We start from the raw sequence: 17,244 nt of genomic DNA, 5'->3' as shown, positions 1-17,244 counted from the left end.
GTAACAGATGTCGTCACGTGAGGCTCCAATCGGCTTTTTATTCGATGAGAAGAGAGTTCAAGACGTAAACCCAAAAGACAAATACCTGTTTTGTAGATACAGTGAGGGAAAAAAGTATTTGATCCCCTGTTGATTTTGTACGTTTGCCCACTGACAAAGAAATGATCAGTCTATAATTTTAATGGTAGGTGTATTTGAACAGTGAGAGACAGAATAACAACAAAATCCAGAAAAACGCATGTCAAAAATGTTATAAATTGATTTGCATTTTAATGAGGGAAATAAGTATTTAACCCCCTCTCAATCAGAAAGATTTATGGCTCCCAGGTGTCTTTTATACAGGTAACGAGCTGAGATTAGCACACTCTTAAAGGGAGTGCTCCTAATCTCAGCTTGTTACCTGTATAAAAGACACCTGTTCACAGAAGCAATAAATCGGATTCCAAACTCCACCATGGCCAAGACCAAAGAGCTCTCCAAGGATGTCAGGGACAAGATTGTAGACCTACACAAGGCTGGAATGGGCTACAAGACCATCGCCAAGCAGCTTGGTGAGAAGGTGACAACAGTTGGTGCGATTATTCGCAAATGGAAGAAACACAAAAAAACTGTCAGTCTCCCTCGGCCTGAGGCTCCATGCAAGATCTCACCTCGTGGAGTTGCAATGATCATGAGAACGGTGAGGAATCAGCCCAGAACTACACGGGGGGATCTTGTCAATGATCTCAAGGCAGCTGGGAACATAGTCACCAAGAAAACCGTTGGTAACACACTACGCCGTGAAGGACTGAAATCCTGCAGCGCCCGCAAGGTCCCCCTGCTCAAGAAAGCACATATACATGCCCGTCTGAAGTTTTGCCAGTGAACATCTGAATGATTCAGAGGACAACTGCGTGAAAGTGTTGTGGTCAGATGAGACCAAAATGGAGCTCTTTGGCATCAACTCAACTCGCCGTGTTTGGAGGAGGAGGAATGCTGCCTATGACCCCAAGAACACCATCCCCACCGTCAAACATGGAGGTGGAAACATTATGCTTTGGGGGTGTTTTTCTGCTAAAGGGATAGGACAACTTCACCGCATCAAAGGGACGATGGACGGGGCCATGTACCGTCAAATCTTGGGTGAGAACCTCCTTCCCTCAGCCAGGGCATTGAAAATGGGTCGTGGATGGGTATTCCAGCATGACAATGACCCAAAACACGGCCAAGGCAACAAAGGAGTGGCTCAAGAAGAAGCACATTAAGGTCCTGGAGTGGCCTAGCCAGTTTCCAGACCTTAATCCCATAGAAAAGCTGTGGAGGGAGCTGAAGGTTCAAGTTGTCAAACGTCAGCCTCGAAACCTTAATGACTTGGAGAAGATCTGCAAAGAGGAGTGGGACAAAATCCTTCCTGAGATGTGTGCAAACCTGGTGGCCAACTACAAGAAACGTCTGACCTCTGTGATTGCCAACAAGGGTTTTGCCACCAAGTACTAAGTCATGTTTTGCAGAGGGGTCAAATACTTATTTCCCTCATTAAAATGCAAATCAATTTATAACATTTTTGACATGCGTTTTTCTGGATTTTTTAGTTATTCTGTCTCTCACTGTTCAAATAAACCTACCATTAAAATTATAGACTGATCATTTCTTTGTCAGTGGGCAAACTTACAAAATCAGCAGGGGATCAAATACTTTTTTCCCTCATTGTACGTTACGTAGGTTATGTGTTATAGGTTTGACATGAGTCGTAATGATGGTTACTGAGACACAATACAATTTAAATTCATGTAGTGTCTAAATGCAACTGCATCTCCAGACGTTGTACAGAACTGTGGGTACATTTTATTACATAGAGAATAGGCAGTCAGTCATAGGCAGCAGAATAAAGGAAGGTCTTGTGACTGTGGCATTAGGTAGTTAAATTCCCATTAAAGAACATGCTTTAGTAATTCCATTGCTATGACGTACTTATAAAAAAACACAAAGAAAATCACTAAAAAAACTTTAAAATATATTTTCTCTATAACACAGCTTCAAATTTGTCGCTGGACTGCACAGGAGAGAGGAGGTAACTTATTATTTAGGTTTTGTGGTAAATTATGAATTGTAAAAGTTATTTTTTTTGGTCACTTGTGAATCACTATGTAGGCACATTCCATTAAAATAAGAGATTTGTCTGTGGTTCCCTTATTGCTTTAAGCTGCTTAATTTTGCCAGTAAAGTTGTATATTCAAAATGGTTGTATACGTGCAAAGTTGACACCTTGCAAATGACATGTTGTAGGTGATATCTTTTCATAAATAAGTCAAATCAGGTGATGGTTACACCTGTAATACACCTTTGTGTTCGCTCTGACCTAACGACATCCCAGTGCAACCACAGTGAATTTCGCAGTTTGGTATTTGCACCTAGGAATCTGGGGGTGAATACCAAGCCCCCTACCCCTTGAGGTAATTGTGTATATTTATTCTAAACCAATTAAATTAACTATTTCTCTCACCTTAGAAACTTCGCTTTGGAAGGCTTTTCTTTGAACGACTGATTTGTCTGTTCCAGTGTATAGTTTAGTTTATCCTAGAATTGCAGACGCATCCGAACAATGTTTACATGCAATTTAACACGTATGCTTTCGCGACCAATATCCATGAGAGTTTTTTTGGGTTACATCGCGTAAATGTAAATGTCGTTAAACCCGCCACTACCCGACACAGCTAATTAGTAAGGTTTGTCACATAAGCAGAACACAGCACACTGTGTTTTGGAGAGCAAATCCACCACGTTTCACCAGGAATTAGCATCATCAGTCTCGTGATAATACATTGCCTGAGGCCAGGGGTCAGCAACCTCTGGTTCAGGAGCCGCATGCGGCTCTTTAAAGACTGCTTTATGACGTTATTTATTAAGGGCTGTCCCGTATTCACATGCAATTATGGCTCTTCAAATGTTGAGTTTTTTTCCCGAATTCGAAAAAAATTGCTCTTATTTTGGTTGTCGACCCCTGCCTTTAGACCCTCAAGGTGCATGCCATTTGACTGGAACTCAATGTGGAAAGAGGTCGAACCTATTTATAGACACATCAAAATACACGTCACCCTGCAGTCCTTAACAGCTGTTAGAAATTAATGCTGGCTTGCTGGCAGATGCACTGTTAACTAGAACCCGTTTGACATCATTGGAAAAATAATGCTCAAACTGAGAAAATGACTTTCTTTTCAATTTGGTTAGATATTTTTAAAAAGTTTAATACAATTAAATACAATTGGGATTTATATCGTGTCTAAATGTGACCGCATCTCAACACACTGTACGGAAACAGTGGGCATATTTATTTTCTATAGAGAGGCGGTCAGTAGTAATCGGCAGAGGTAATAAAGAAAGGTATTACATTTGAACTTGGAACAGGGGCAGAGTCGACAGCACTCATGGCTCGGCATAGAGCAGTTCCTGACTACAGGGACAGCAGAGGAGAATGAACGACCTCACACTGAGGGAAGGTTGAATGGGAGTTTTGGTTGTTGGGAGTGGAGAGTGCATGGAGGGGAGTAGAGTGAGGTGAGAGGTAAGGTAGGCAGGGCAAGTCCATGGAGGCTGCTTGTCGTTAATGACGTTACGAAGCTAAAGGCGTCGCTCACAGATGTCGTGATTCTCCTCTGTGTGACCGCAGGCTGCCGCCACCATGACCGCGGCCACCGGAGCCAAGAAGCAAAACAGCGCCGTGACGCCACCGCCTCCACCACCGCCACAGACACAGCTCAACAAGGTGAAATATGGATCTCCTGCCAACATCATGAAGAAGGAGAAGAGGCAGAGCTCGTCACGCTTCAACGTTACCAAGAACCGCGAGCTCCAGAAACTACCCGCGCTGAAAGGTACTCAGTCTTGATCTATGTATGTACGTTGAACTTTTTTCGCTCCGTACATAGCCAACCATGCTAATCAGAGGTGTGGGATGCTAGGTCTTGAGGCACATTGTCTGTGTTCTCGCTTGCAACTGTTGAAGTTGCAATCCGAATAGCAAATAGCTATGGTTGATGAGAGATAATACACACAACAGGTGTTATCTACATACAGCAAAATGTGCAATTATGATAATTGGATTGCATGTCACGTGATATCATCATATTGCATGTAAATTGTCACATTACCAAGGCTCTTCAATTCAGAGCTGTTCATATGAGCTTGAAGCTTCTTTCATGAGAATTTTCCAGAGCACTCTAGGAACGTCACTGGTGTCGCTCCCGTACTTTCTAATTATATCAGTGATGTCATGAGAAATCCTAACTTTCAATTATAATTTTTTTCACTTTAACTTTCAAAGCTATGATGGGCAGTACGTATCACGTGACCTATGTACGTATCAACAACTTCATTGGGGTTGAATTTGCCTTTATGATGTTTTATAAAATAATGGAAGTTGAATCTATATTGTTATAATTAATATATTTTCTTTCGCACCGAATATGGCTTATGTGAGGTGAGCAGCTGTTGCAATTTTGAAGACAATAATACTTCCACACACTGAAGGTTTTTTTTTACAATTTGTTTAAATAAAAAAAGTATGAACCAAGAGTGTATTTTAGCAAATCAAGATCAGGCACATTTCCTTAACCACCCCAGCCCCCTAACAACCATACTCCGGTTCACGCTGCTTATCACTGCAATCGGACTCTGCATTTCCTCATGAAACATTTTGGGAAGGAAAAACAACCCCCGCCCCGGGATGCAACATTTTTTGATGGTGAATAAGCATAGTACGTGGCACGTCACCAGCTCTTCATGCTGATCTGTGCACGATGCCAACTTCGTTGGTTGTAGTAGGCGTGGGTGTGAAAGCGGGTTAAAAAAAAAAAATTCAAGGTGGCAGCAAACATGCTCGTTAATCAGAAAATTATCATCACTTTTGTTTATTCGCCCAGTTTTGACATTTAAAATTTGACTCATCTTAACGCTTCGGGCTTAATTTATCTTATTTTACCTGTCATACTCCCGGCAGTCATGCTGCCGCCTACCAACCCAGTCTCGTCACGAGCTTGAGGTTTTTTTGTAGACACCCTGCTCGCTCGGCCTCCCCACCCCTCCCCGCACACCCCCCCCCCCCGATCGCTGTTTCGTGCGCAAGCACCACTTCCTCATGTGTTTGTCGCCAGTGAGCAATTCCGGCCAAATTCATGAGACGGAGAAACGGCCATTCCACTTTGCAACTCGCATATTTAGAACTGGCGGTGCATTGCCTTGTGAAGCCACAAGCAATATGATACCACCAGCAACCCCCTCATTGCCTCCTAACTCAGTGCGCCATGCTGGCGAGATGTTATCTCCTTCGCCTGGTATGCAAGAGGTCGTGGGTTTGATCCAAATAGTGACACCTGGAGTTGGCATGATCTCTGGCCGTGGTGGTGTGGATTCTTCTCCAGGTACTCCGAGTTTGCCCTCCAAAATTAGAAAAATGTTTTGAGCTTATTTGGCTGCTTATATTCCCACATATGATAAGCTACTTTGATCTATCATGTGTGGCCAGGTCGTCTCTGAAAAATAATAGTTCAGCAGGCTTACTTGGTAAATAAAACAGTTTCAACTGCTTTTATAAAGTACTAGCTTTACTACCCGGGTTTGCCCGGGACTTGGATTCACCACGCCCGGCCGCCTTTGTCTCCCCTAGTGGCGATGTTCACACACCACAGCAGTTACTCGTTTGAGGCTGAGTCGACCTAGGGGAGGCCCAGGACCGGTTCAAATAATCGTCACCGGTGTTGGCCGTGAGCGGGAATCGAACTCGGGTCGCCGGGTTCGTAGCGCAGCGCGCTAACCACGACACTACGGCTCCCCCAACACACAGACGCGCGCGCGTCCATAGGTGCACATACACACGCTTGCTGCAGGCACACACAACTTCCAGGGTGCGTACGGCAGTAAACGACTCGAATAATAAACCAATGCGCGAAGAACGCCTTAGACCTGCAACACATTTGTATTTCACTTTACCCGTGATCAGCAGGCACACTCCGTTACGCTCCGCACACGGGTCACATGACAGATGTGACGTCACAGCTCACTTGCCGTGCAAAATATATGCATTATTGCGCCCCCCCACCCCCCAAAATACAAAAGTCTATTTTTATCATTTTTGCATGGTGTACAGTCTGGAAAGTACCCACATGGCAAATTCCAAGTTTGTTGCATGTCGGGAAGTATGCTAAACATTTTCAACAGACACACATTCACAAATTTCCCTTTTATAGAGATATATATACCAACCTATTGACTATCCATTTTAAAAAAACTTTACACCTTACATTTGTAGTATGTGCTTTATGCATTTAGTGATGATCATGTAATGACCATATTTTTTTTTATTGCTGGCTGTACTTGACCTGGTTGGTCTGTTTTCCTCCATTGTTAATAATGATGGTCTTTATGTCTAAGCACCTTGCTGAATGTCATCATCATTGATTGTCTATCCACTCCTGGATGAAGGCCCTCCCTCACTTTGGTCAGGAGTAAAATGGACTGAGGCATCGTAAAACAATGAGAAATGGCAATGGCATGTGCAAACCTTCATCTTGCCTTCTAGATTTGAAGCTTTCGTGACTGCAAGGATTCATACTCTTAGTTCTTTCGGTAAAGTCACGTAAGGTAAAAAATTTAATTCAAATTAATAAAAAAATAAAATCACGACGTTTCGGAGGCAACACAAGTCTCCGTCATCAGGTGGGACCGTCATAGCCAGATTTGCTGCATCAGCAATTAATTTTAATTTCATTTTTTACCTACGTGACTTTACCGAACGAACTAAGAGTACTTCATCTTGAAGTTGATATATAATGGCTGATGGTCCTAATGTAATTTTCTTCTGCACATTGTTTTTTTTACGTAGCGCAACATACGAGAGAAAATGTACTGGTTTTATTCCTGATCGAGTAAGCTTGTAAATATTTGAGTTTGCAAGCCCTGTTCAGTGTTTGTTTTTTTTCTTCAGTTTCAGCGATTGTTGTCAAACAAATTTATGCAAAATTAATTCCATGGATTTGTTCCACCTATAATTGACAGCGTATGTAATTATTGCGAACCCCTCAAGTTAATTTAGCCTCGTGAATCGTTCCTTTAGTAATTGGCTTGCAGCAAGTGTGTATGTGCTTGACAATGGTGATTTCTTGGTAGATGCTGGTCATGTTTAAAGATATACAGTGCTGGTACACTGACGCGAGACCTTAGAAGTGAACGCATGACGTGCTTTCCATAATGCTGCGAATGTTCCCTGGATGTTGCAGCACCACAGGCCATCTGGCGCGCACCACAGCCAGGCTGCTGAGTGCCTCCCGGTGTCAGGTTTAATGTGAGTAGGTTGTTATTGTGTGCTTAATGATGAGTGCACTTAAAAAAAACATGTTGCCTTTTGTAATGAATGCCTGCCCTCGTACACGTACACAGTAGGGTCAAATGGAGCATTGGTTACGTAGGTGTTCCACAGCGATGGGAAAGTTAATTTATATGTACCCATCGTATCTTAAATGCCCGTTGTTTCGCCCAGGCCTCTGGGTTCAAGCAGCTGCATTAGATACAAATGTCTTAAAGGAAAGTGCTGTATTGGTTACTTTAGCATTTAGAATATTCTTAATCAATGTGCGGGGTCATCTTGTAGCCAAGTTTCAGCAACGTGATCCGGTGCGGGGAGCACAAGGCTTCGGCTTAGATTTTGTGACGCTTGTAATCATAATTAATTTTTTCACTGACATTTCTGCAAGCGTGAAGTATTGCCGAGTCCATCCTGTGGTGTTAAACAAAGTGCTTTCTTGTCACTTTTCAATCCATATGCCGTGCATGTATGCCTGGAACAGTGTGTTTCATTCAAATTGTGCTGTCATGATAAAAGTCGCTTTAATGGGTTTAATCTTTTTTGTTTAGCATGGGTTCTTGAAGCTTTGCACGCTACTTGTCCTGGATTTGACCGGCACAGCATGTCTAGTAGGATATACATGTATAGCCCTTTTGTTAATCCGCAGCTGGATGAGGGCCTCCTTGCCGCACGGATTGCAGAGGTTGTTTGACCATATAATCAATGCGCTGGTCAGTTTGGATTCATGAAGGTGGGAAGCATAGATGTAAGGGCATAGAAATATATTACAACAATAGATGTTGCTGCATTGCCTTCTGCTGTCTTTGGACAATAGACATAAAAAATAAATAAACAAAGAACTCAACAAAACCAAATATCTCTTCTCCAGTAGCTACAACACCGAGATTGTGCATCCCGGGCTGTCCAACACAAGTTTGAATCTCCGTTAACGATGAAACATGTTAATGATGAAATATGTTAATGAAGGCACATGTATCTCTGGTGGTTAGAACATGGCTGGAACTCCATTCTTCCACCTTAGAAATATTGCCCGGTTGCGTTGATTCCTGTCACCTAATAACTTGGAGAGACTGGTCCATGCTTTTGAGTTCTCCCGACTTTATTACTGCAACGCATTATGCTTCGGGATTCTGAGCAAGATGCTAGTTAGACTCCAGCTTGGTCAGAATGCAGCTGCTACGTGCGCACATTTTCGCGAGCACATCACACCTGTTCTCATGTCTCTGCATTGGCTTTCAGTCAAGTATTGAGTGGATAATAAGATCCTGCTGCTGACCTACAAGGCTCTCAATGGCTTAGCTCCACAATATTTGCAGGAACTGATCCATTTTTATGTCCCTGAGATTTTCGGATCACCGTAAAGTACTCTGTGATCAAGGCTCTGTTCCTTGGGTGAGACGGGGCTTTTTGCCAGTGCAGCTCCCAGACGACGGAACACTTTGCCATTGGTAATAAGGCAATCAGAGTCGTTCGAGTTATGTACACATACTCTTAGTTTTTTCGGTAAAGTCACGTAGGTAAAAAATTAAATTAAAATTGATAAAAATAAAATAATATAAACCACAGCGTTTCAATGATACAGCAAATCTGGCTGTGACGGTCCCACCTGATGACGGAGACTTGTGTTGCCTCCGAAACGTCGTGATTTTTCATTTTATTATTTTATTTTTATTAATTAAAATTTCATTTTTTACCTACGTGACTTTACCTAAAAAACTAAGAGTATGAATCCTTGCAGTCACGAAAGCTTCAAATCTCGAGTTATTTAAGTTTATTCTGAAAACTCTCCTCTTTAAACTGGCCTTTACCCCTCTGGTTCTTGCCATTTACCCTGGTTTTTATTTCCTGCTTGCCATACACGGCGCATTGGGATCATCGGATGAAATGCATCTCGCACATGTTTATAATTATGAAAGTACTATTCAAGCTGTCATGCATTATAATACGTCACGACACTACTTCACTTTTATCTTAAAGTCTTGTTTTTAGTTTTAAAAAGTTGCAGACTAGTGTTGGACAACCCAGAGCACATCTTAGTTGTGTGTCTCCAAGATAAGGAGCTGTTTTGGTTTTTTAGTGTACGTTTTTAAGGTCATTAACATTCCCGCATCTAGTATGTATGCGTAACTTAGAAACTGAATATATAAGGCACTAATTGTCATCTTTCACTTCAGATGGTCTTTAGTATTTTGGCAAAGTCTGCATGTCAGTTCCTCGTCAAGATAGTCTTTTTTGAGCCAGGTCACCTCTCGGTAGGTGTCAGCTCTTGTTTTTTCAATTGCCCTTGCAGTATTGTGTTGGCTAGACCTGTTGTTCTAGCCACACCGACGAACCATGTTGACTTCCGTCTCGTTTCCACTGCTAAAAAAGGCTCATGGAATCCAATTTAAGCTGTGCGAGAGAGTCTTGTTCGCTAAATTCAAAGGCTTTAATTTTTCATCCTGATGCTTCTCTTAAAACCTAGGTTTCACATACAGATGGTGAGGTAGTTTCTACACTCTTGAAGTTCCTTGAGGGGTACTGGGATTACAATAGACTGAGTTCATAACATTGGCTGGCTTCCTGACTTCAAAATAATGTACACTTCTTGTGAAGGGGGTTTTTGATGCCGACGTTTCCTAATTTTGTTCAGCAGTTGGGCATGTACAATGTAGATGAATGCCCATTTGTCAATTAAGACTCTTGACTGCTTCTGTTTCTCTCTCACGTACACTTGCTCCTCTGCTAATATCTTGTGAATCAATGGCTTTCGCAATATGTTTTTGAACCACAGGAGAATTTTATTGCATTTCAGCGATTCAAAATTATGCATTTTTCTTGCATAAACTGCTCACAGGTAAGCAAGATTTTATCTTGCAAAAATTTGGTGTTTGTGAGATCATCTGCTTTTATGTTTGTAATATTGCAAGAGGCCCACAATTAACTACGTTGTCAAGTGTCAGACAAAACCAAAAACATAGAAATGTTTTAACATGAAAGCTGCAGGACGTGTGGATGTTGTCATTGGTATTGGCAGAGCAAGTCCCGCACGGTTATCAATACTAATTAGGAAATTGTCGAAACGATTGTCATGTGATCAAGGAGCTTTTTCACACAATGGGGACATGTATTGACATCCCTGCACCGTGTGTCACCCCGGCTGATGGATGGCTATGTGGATGACTGTCGCCTTGGCAGGCAGGAGATCATAAGTCCTAATCCCGCCACAAGTCCTAGGTGTCTCGGACAAGGGTGATGTAGTTTCCCAATTGGCCCAGGCCCCCATTGTCAACAATTACTTTTTCAATACAGCAATAAATGTTTTTTTTCCCCAGTGACATGGGTTGTACGTATATATTCATTTCAACATGGCATGTAGTAGTTATCGAAGTAACCTTTTAAGTGACGACAGATATTTTACTTGCGATGTTTTTGCAATCGGCCATGGCTGAGTGCGCAAAGAGGTCGTCACACTCTGCGGTCTCCATTTTGCTTTTAAAGCCTGTCGTCACAGTTTGGGTTTGTGTGCTTTGCCTGTAGACTGGATATTCTCCTCAGTATACCTTGCACCACAGGTTTTCTGAATACTTTTGTAAAAAGGAATTTGTATGTTGATGCCTTGAACACTCATGTGTGGCCCAGGTTCTCAGTTGTTGGGACATGTGCAAGTCCAGCGAAACTTGCTGTTGGAGTTCGGCAGTAACGTGGGATCGAGAAGAAGTTTGGTAAACCGACAGATTTCCCATGAAAGAGTTGCACAACGTAGCCAGAGGCTGGAAACACCTTGTTAATTAATCATGACCATTTATAGGTAAGTGTCTTTTCAGTTTTTAAAATACACAAATTAATAGGAACCCATTGGTGGCATTACTTGTTTAGACCTGTAAAGAACACATTGCCCCTGACAGTGGTAGTCCTAGCATGGTAGTCCTACTAGAGACTTGTTATTAATATACATAGCCGTTGGCTTATGGGCCACATGTAATACACTTTGTACCTTTTGTGATTTGTAGGACAGAACAAAAATTTGAGTTAATTGATGCAAGAAGTCTGCTAATTTAAAAAAAAAATGTATTATGCATCGTGCTCCATTTCTTACCAGTCGCGCCTCCCTGCGAAGCGGGCAAGTTCTTCAGGGTTGGTCTATTTTCCCACCGAGAGCGAATAGGCTCGCTCGCTTGGCATGTGGGAACCGCACTGCCGTCATGAAATATCCCATTGACACTGCGTTGGGGATCATGCGGCGGCTTCTGAATGAGCGACTGAAGGACACGAACGAGCCCTTTGTAAATTCGCCCCTCGGCCTGTGTGTTAAACTGCACGCCTTTGTTTGCCCAGGGCCCTGTTTCCACAGAGAAGGGGGGGTGGAGAGATGAAAAAGGACAGACAGTGCAACACAACTATAGCAGAGCATTTGTTTTTTTCTTCATCCATCCCATATTTCTGCAGCCGAATTGATTTTGCAAGGAGGCTAAATTTGGAGCGTGACGTCAGCAGCCGCTGCTGCGTAGCAACCAGAGCAGTTCAACGGCACATCACTGTTGCCACGGTGACCGGCCCGATGATTACCATCTCTCACGGAAGGGGAGGGGGGCGGCTGGGGAAAAAACGCGAGGAAGCAGGAAAGATGCGGAAAATATCCGGCTAAGCGACTGTGACTTGGGATTTAAGCTGTGGAGGTGGCTTGTCTATTGATTGCAAACAAAAGGCATTTCTTACGGAAACCGCGGCCTACCTCCGAATTCATTATTGTTATGCCTTTTCTTATTTATTTTATTAGTCGTGGCAGCAGCAGCGTTATTCCGTCACGTTCGCCGCAAACTGCTCGTTTCCTCAGCGGCCGCTGGGGCGAGGGGCGGCGCGCTCTTGCGCTGGTTCCGCCTCCGCTTCCTCCCCCCCATACCACCCGCGTCAGAAAGGTCGATGTTCTCGGGTGACGTCATGATGTTTCTGCTTCGATCCCGCGGCGTGATAGCCTGTGTACAGTGCACGCTGGCGCTGCTCTAACGGCCTCTGCCCCGTGGAACCGTCCGTGGTGTTATTTCGCTGCAGGAGCGCGAGGCCTCCTCTTTTTTTTTTGTGATTATTCGTAAACGGCCGCTGACGGCCACCGGCATTTCAGGATGGTGTTCGAATTGAGCAACAGTGGCGGCGATCCGTATCAACATTACGTTTGCCTGCAAATAAGAGGTAGGATGGTGACGGCACTTGGTTTGTTTCTGCGTGGACTCGTCGAGTGGTGGGGGGAGAGCATGGACGCGTTACGTGCTGCTGCTGTAGTTTGGTGCTGTGTTGCCTATGTTTTTTTCACAAGTGTTTTATATAAAGGCAGCTTTTTGTTTGTGCACGGGAAATTGCGGGAGATGTGTCCTGCGTAATGGAATACTGTGCGGCGGATGTTAACCGACAGTAAAATGTGCCGCTTTTTTCTTCAATGGAATTCGGTGTTGAAAAACATCTGTGACGTATGTTACACAGGGCAGTGAATGGAAAATACAGTGTTTGAATACCTGCAAAAATAGACTTCACGTGGATTATTGTAACCCGGGTTATGTGTATACATTTATAGGTATGTGTGTGCGTGTATACAGCCAGCAATGGATGGACAAGTGCTGATGAAAGTCATGCATTTACAGTCCACTCTACTCTTACACATGCACACGTGTAGTGTTCTCAAGTGACAAAACCATATATTTACGTGTTTAATGTATTGACATTGTTGAGTGCCAGTACAAGAGTAAGTACATTTTTCCATGAACCTGGCAACCTATGGAGTTTGATTCCCAGCTACAGCCATCGTCGGTGATGAGTGTTATCTGAACCAGTTCAGGGCCACTACAGTTATCACCCCTTAATGGTCGGCATAGTGAAGTGTGGTCAAACAAGTCACTTGACAGACAAGACGTTGGAAGGCTTTCAGTCAACAGTGAATTGACAAATGGACGTATACTTCACGATTAAGTATAAAAATGTACTCCGTTATGACAATTGCGTGTTGCTCATAAAAAGTAAACATCAGAGGCACATTTAAGATACCGTAGTTCTAAAACATAACCTGCGTTCTGCCTTATCAGCGCCGCTTGGCGTAGGCATCGCTACAACATGGAGCCAAAGTTAAAAGGGTGCTCATGTGGGTGCGTGTTGACCAACTCGAGAAAGACGCGACTGCGGCTCGTGGTGGAGGGCCGTGCGGCGTAACCGATCACGCGCTGCCCCCCCACCTCCTCCCACCGTCTCGTGTTTCAGATGCGCCACCCGGCGAACGAGAGGAGCTGTTTGTGCAGAAGCTGCGGCAGTGCTGCGTGCTGTTCGACTTTGTGTCGGACCCGCTCAGTGACCTCAAGTGGAAGGAGGTGAAGAGGGCGGCGCTGAACGAGATGGTGGAGTACATCACGCACAGTCGTGGCGTCATCACCGAGCCCATCTACCCGGAGGTGGTGCACGTGGTACGTGTGCCGTGGCATTGGCGGTGCCGGTTCGCGACGCCACCGGTTATCGGTCGGCGACAGAATGACGACGTTTGCAAATTAATCGGCAGGTGCTATTATTTGCGAACGCTTTGCGTCATTGTGAAGCACTCACCTGGGATTGTCTTGCGCCGTTTGTGGTGATTTGAATAGTCAGGTGGTCACTCAGTCTAACTAACATGCATAGAAACGTAAACTTGATTTACAACCGAGTGAGAGCCCATTGTCATTAACCAAATCACCCACAATGTGCTTGATTTCGTCCATTCTTTGAGCCTGGATTGTGTTTGAATAGGTGACAACCATGCACAAACTGGTTGTCATAACATCTGAACATTTTTTTTTATTATAGTTGTGAAACATTTATAATCTGCTTTTGCCAGCTTTGTTATCAATTAAATGTCTCCTTTGTTATGTAACTAATTTGTCATTTCCTCAACTGGAAATATCTCGTGCTTTTGTGTTTTTGAATGAATGGGTTTTCAAAATTTCTCCTTATGTATTAGTGTAGGTGGTGCGCTATAAACTCGGTGACCTGAATTTAAAAAACCCGGCCATGGCTCACACCATTGGCAAGTAATATCTAAACCAGTCCTAGGCGCACCCCCTCACCAATCTGCACTGACCAGTTTGCGGTGAAGTATGTCCAAACAATTCCCACGATTGAAATGCATAGGCAGGCCTTCATCCAGCAGTAGACTTTGCTGTACACAAAGGTATATATTTATTTGTACATCGTGTGAAGTCATCTATATGTAAACAAAAAGACTCCAATCGGACGCACAGGAAGACATGGTAGATTTGTTCATTGTCTCAAATTATTGTGCGATAGTTTAAGGAAAAGACTTGTTTAATTTGTCATCTTTTTTCAGTTTGCGGTCAACATGTTTCGGACATTGCCTCCGTCTTCAAATCCGACGGGAGCGGAGTTTGACCCCGAGGAGGATGAACCCACTCTGGAGGCAGCCTGGCCACATTTGCAGGTACACAACTCACCGTCTTTATTTTTTAACATCGCTCTGCCATTAACACTACACTTTCATTCACATCCCACTGTCGGTAACATCCCTGCCATTAACATCTCACTGCAGGACAAAGGCCTCCCTACAAACTCGTACACTCTTCACGATCTCTTGCAGCATTTGTCCTTTGTTCTCCAAATATTTTGTTCTCAACCCACCATTATGTTTTCTGCATACCTCTCTTTCTCCTTCTCTCCATTGGCATTCATTCAATTTTTAAATGTGCTCGTCTGTCACCTGATGTCCTGCCCAACTCCTTTTCAGTTTTGTTCACTTTGTAAATTACACATCTGTTATCGCAGTTTCTAATTTTCATCCAGTTTTTTTACATGTAAAATTCTCCTTTGGAAAACTGTAAACTTATAGCTTTCTATGTAAATTATGTAATCTACTTGTTCCTTAGTTATGGACCGGCTTTGTACCCTGTGTATTGTGACTGCTAAATACAACAATCGCTGTCATGGCTGTTTAAATGGAACACCGTTTTAATTGTTGGTCCCCCTCTTGCAACAGTCTTTAGATTCACTGATGTTTTCGTGGATAAAATGAGTTACAACATATCTTCTGTAAATGCTCTGATAGTGCATTGTCTTTGTACTGTTCGCCTTTAGGCGTTCTCTGTTCTGACACTGGTGAGACTAGGCCATCAAGAAGGCTGTTTCCGGTGTAGGCCAATCAGTTTGAAAGAAAATACATATATTATCAGAGCATGTTTGTTTGCATTTTCACCACAAGTACGTGTGGTTAATGCAGACTTGATATCTTGCAAAAAAGTACCTATTTGGTGTTTGAACATCTTAACAACTGTTTTATTTTCAGAAAAGGTAAAACCTATTCTTCAGGGGACCTCCTTTGGCGGTACCAAAATATGAGAATAGGTTTTCTCCTTTTTTCTGGCAACAAAACAGATGTCTGAATTAACCACAACACTTATGGTCAGAATGCAAACAAAAAAGATCCTCTGATAATATATGCATTGTCTTTGAAACTGATTGGTCCACACCAGAGACCTCTTTCTTTTGAGCCTAGTCTCAAAACGGTGTTAGACCAGAGGACGTCAAAAGGCATACAGCACAAAGACAAGCATTATTTTTATTAGAGTAATGAAAGTTCGGGGTGAGCAGCTATATCATGGGACTTCCTTTGCCAGTACCAAAATATGAGAATAGGTTGCCAGAAAAAAATGGAAAACCTATTCTTATTTGTCATACTTTGATACTGGCAAAAAGGTTCCATGAAACATCATCTTCATTCACTTACATTTAGTGCCAGTTTTCAAGTGATGTTCCAGTATATGAGTTTTCCAGTTGTTGGTACTTCGTTGTTTTCTGTTTTCACTGTTTCACATTTTTCAGTTTCCATTACTGGTTTCGGTCGTTTTATTATTAATTTCAGCTTGAGTTACAGGATGCTGTTGATATCCGCAGGGTCACAGTTAAATGTGTGCTGCCCCCCACCCATTGCACAACGATCCTTGCGATCCTTGCTCTACAAGCGCGGTACAGATAATACAACCCATACTTATGAAATATGCCATACAACGCTCGTGCCTATTTTAACTCTTTGCGTGGAAAGCGTGACCAGCAAGCAGATATTGCAGTTAATATATACCAACTCTGTTTGGGCTTCTTTCTTGTTTACAGCTGGTGTATGAATTCTTCTTACGGTTTCTGGAGTCCCCCGACTTCCAGCCAAACGTCGCAAAAAAGTACATCGATCAGAAGTTTGTGTTGCAGGTGAGATCGCGAGGCTTTCTCTGCTTTGTTAAACATTACGGTTTCCTGTAGGCCAGGTGAATCGAAGCCACAATAATAATAACTTGCGAAGATGATAGAATCGTGTACATACATTTTGTACGTATATATACGCAGTGCTTATATCTCATCTTTTAGAAAATATCAAGTAATTCGTCAATGATTTTGCTTTACAATGGAACATATATAAAATGGGCGATATTTTGGGCAATTGGCTTGCTTTATTGCATGTAAAGTCGTGGCAGCCAAATCTTCTGGAATGCATCCGATCTTGTGAAATCTCAGAAGCTAGCCTGGGTTGAGCTTGGATAGTGCTTGGATGGGGAATTGCCAGGTGTGGGAGGCTGCTGCAGAGCTGCGCTGTCAGCAGAGGGCAGTTCAGAAAAATGTATCGTACTGAAATTAGAATCGCAACATTTCGTGCTGCTCGCCATCACAAACCCGCAGTTTAATGACTGCCATGGTGAAGTATGGTTAAATAAGCTCCATTACCTGGACAGCAGGGAGAGGCTCTCATCTGGCAGTGGATTGACAAAGGGGCTGTACATGTACAATATCTCATCTGCTGTTGGCAAAATAATTTCAAGTGACTAATAGTAAAAAATAACATGATGGTTTTCCATTGGGCATTGTAAGAGTCGGGGCTAGGGAATGGATCCTTAAATTTCACATACACTGTGCGCGAT

The 17,244-nt window shown here is 43.1% G+C and overlaps 1 protein-coding gene across 5 annotated transcripts in view; it reads left to right on the top strand.

The window, feature by feature from the left end:
- The window catches only part of LOC133352652 (serine/threonine-protein phosphatase 2A 56 kDa regulatory subunit gamma isoform-like), a 34,820-nt gene that overhangs the window by 6,542 nt on the left and 11,034 nt on the right, over positions 1-17,244 (top strand). For 4 of the 5 annotated variants that reach the window (XM_061568420.1, XM_061568419.1, XM_061568422.1 and 1 more), the window contains exons 3-6: positions 3,647-3,851; positions 13,562-13,761; positions 14,655-14,765; positions 16,448-16,540. In XM_061568420.1, the coding sequence (XP_061424404.1) occupies positions 3,647-3,851; positions 13,562-13,761; positions 14,655-14,765; positions 16,448-16,540 (609 nt within the window). Of the gene's footprint in view, positions 1-3,646; positions 3,852-11,927; positions 12,506-13,561; positions 13,762-14,654; positions 14,766-16,447; positions 16,541-17,244 lie in introns of those variants that run through there. The other variant, XM_061568423.1, reaches the window with a different exon arrangement.

This window comes from Lethenteron reissneri, chromosome 41 (assembly GCF_015708825.2).
Source record: "Lethenteron reissneri isolate LAM-NWPU_2019-01 chromosome 41, ASM1570882v1, whole genome shotgun sequence".
Taxonomy (NCBI): domain Eukaryota; kingdom Metazoa; phylum Chordata; class Hyperoartia; order Petromyzontiformes; family Petromyzontidae; genus Lethenteron; species Lethenteron reissneri.
Note: the sequence above shows the minus strand (reverse complement) of the source record. Positions and strands in the feature narration are given on the sequence as shown.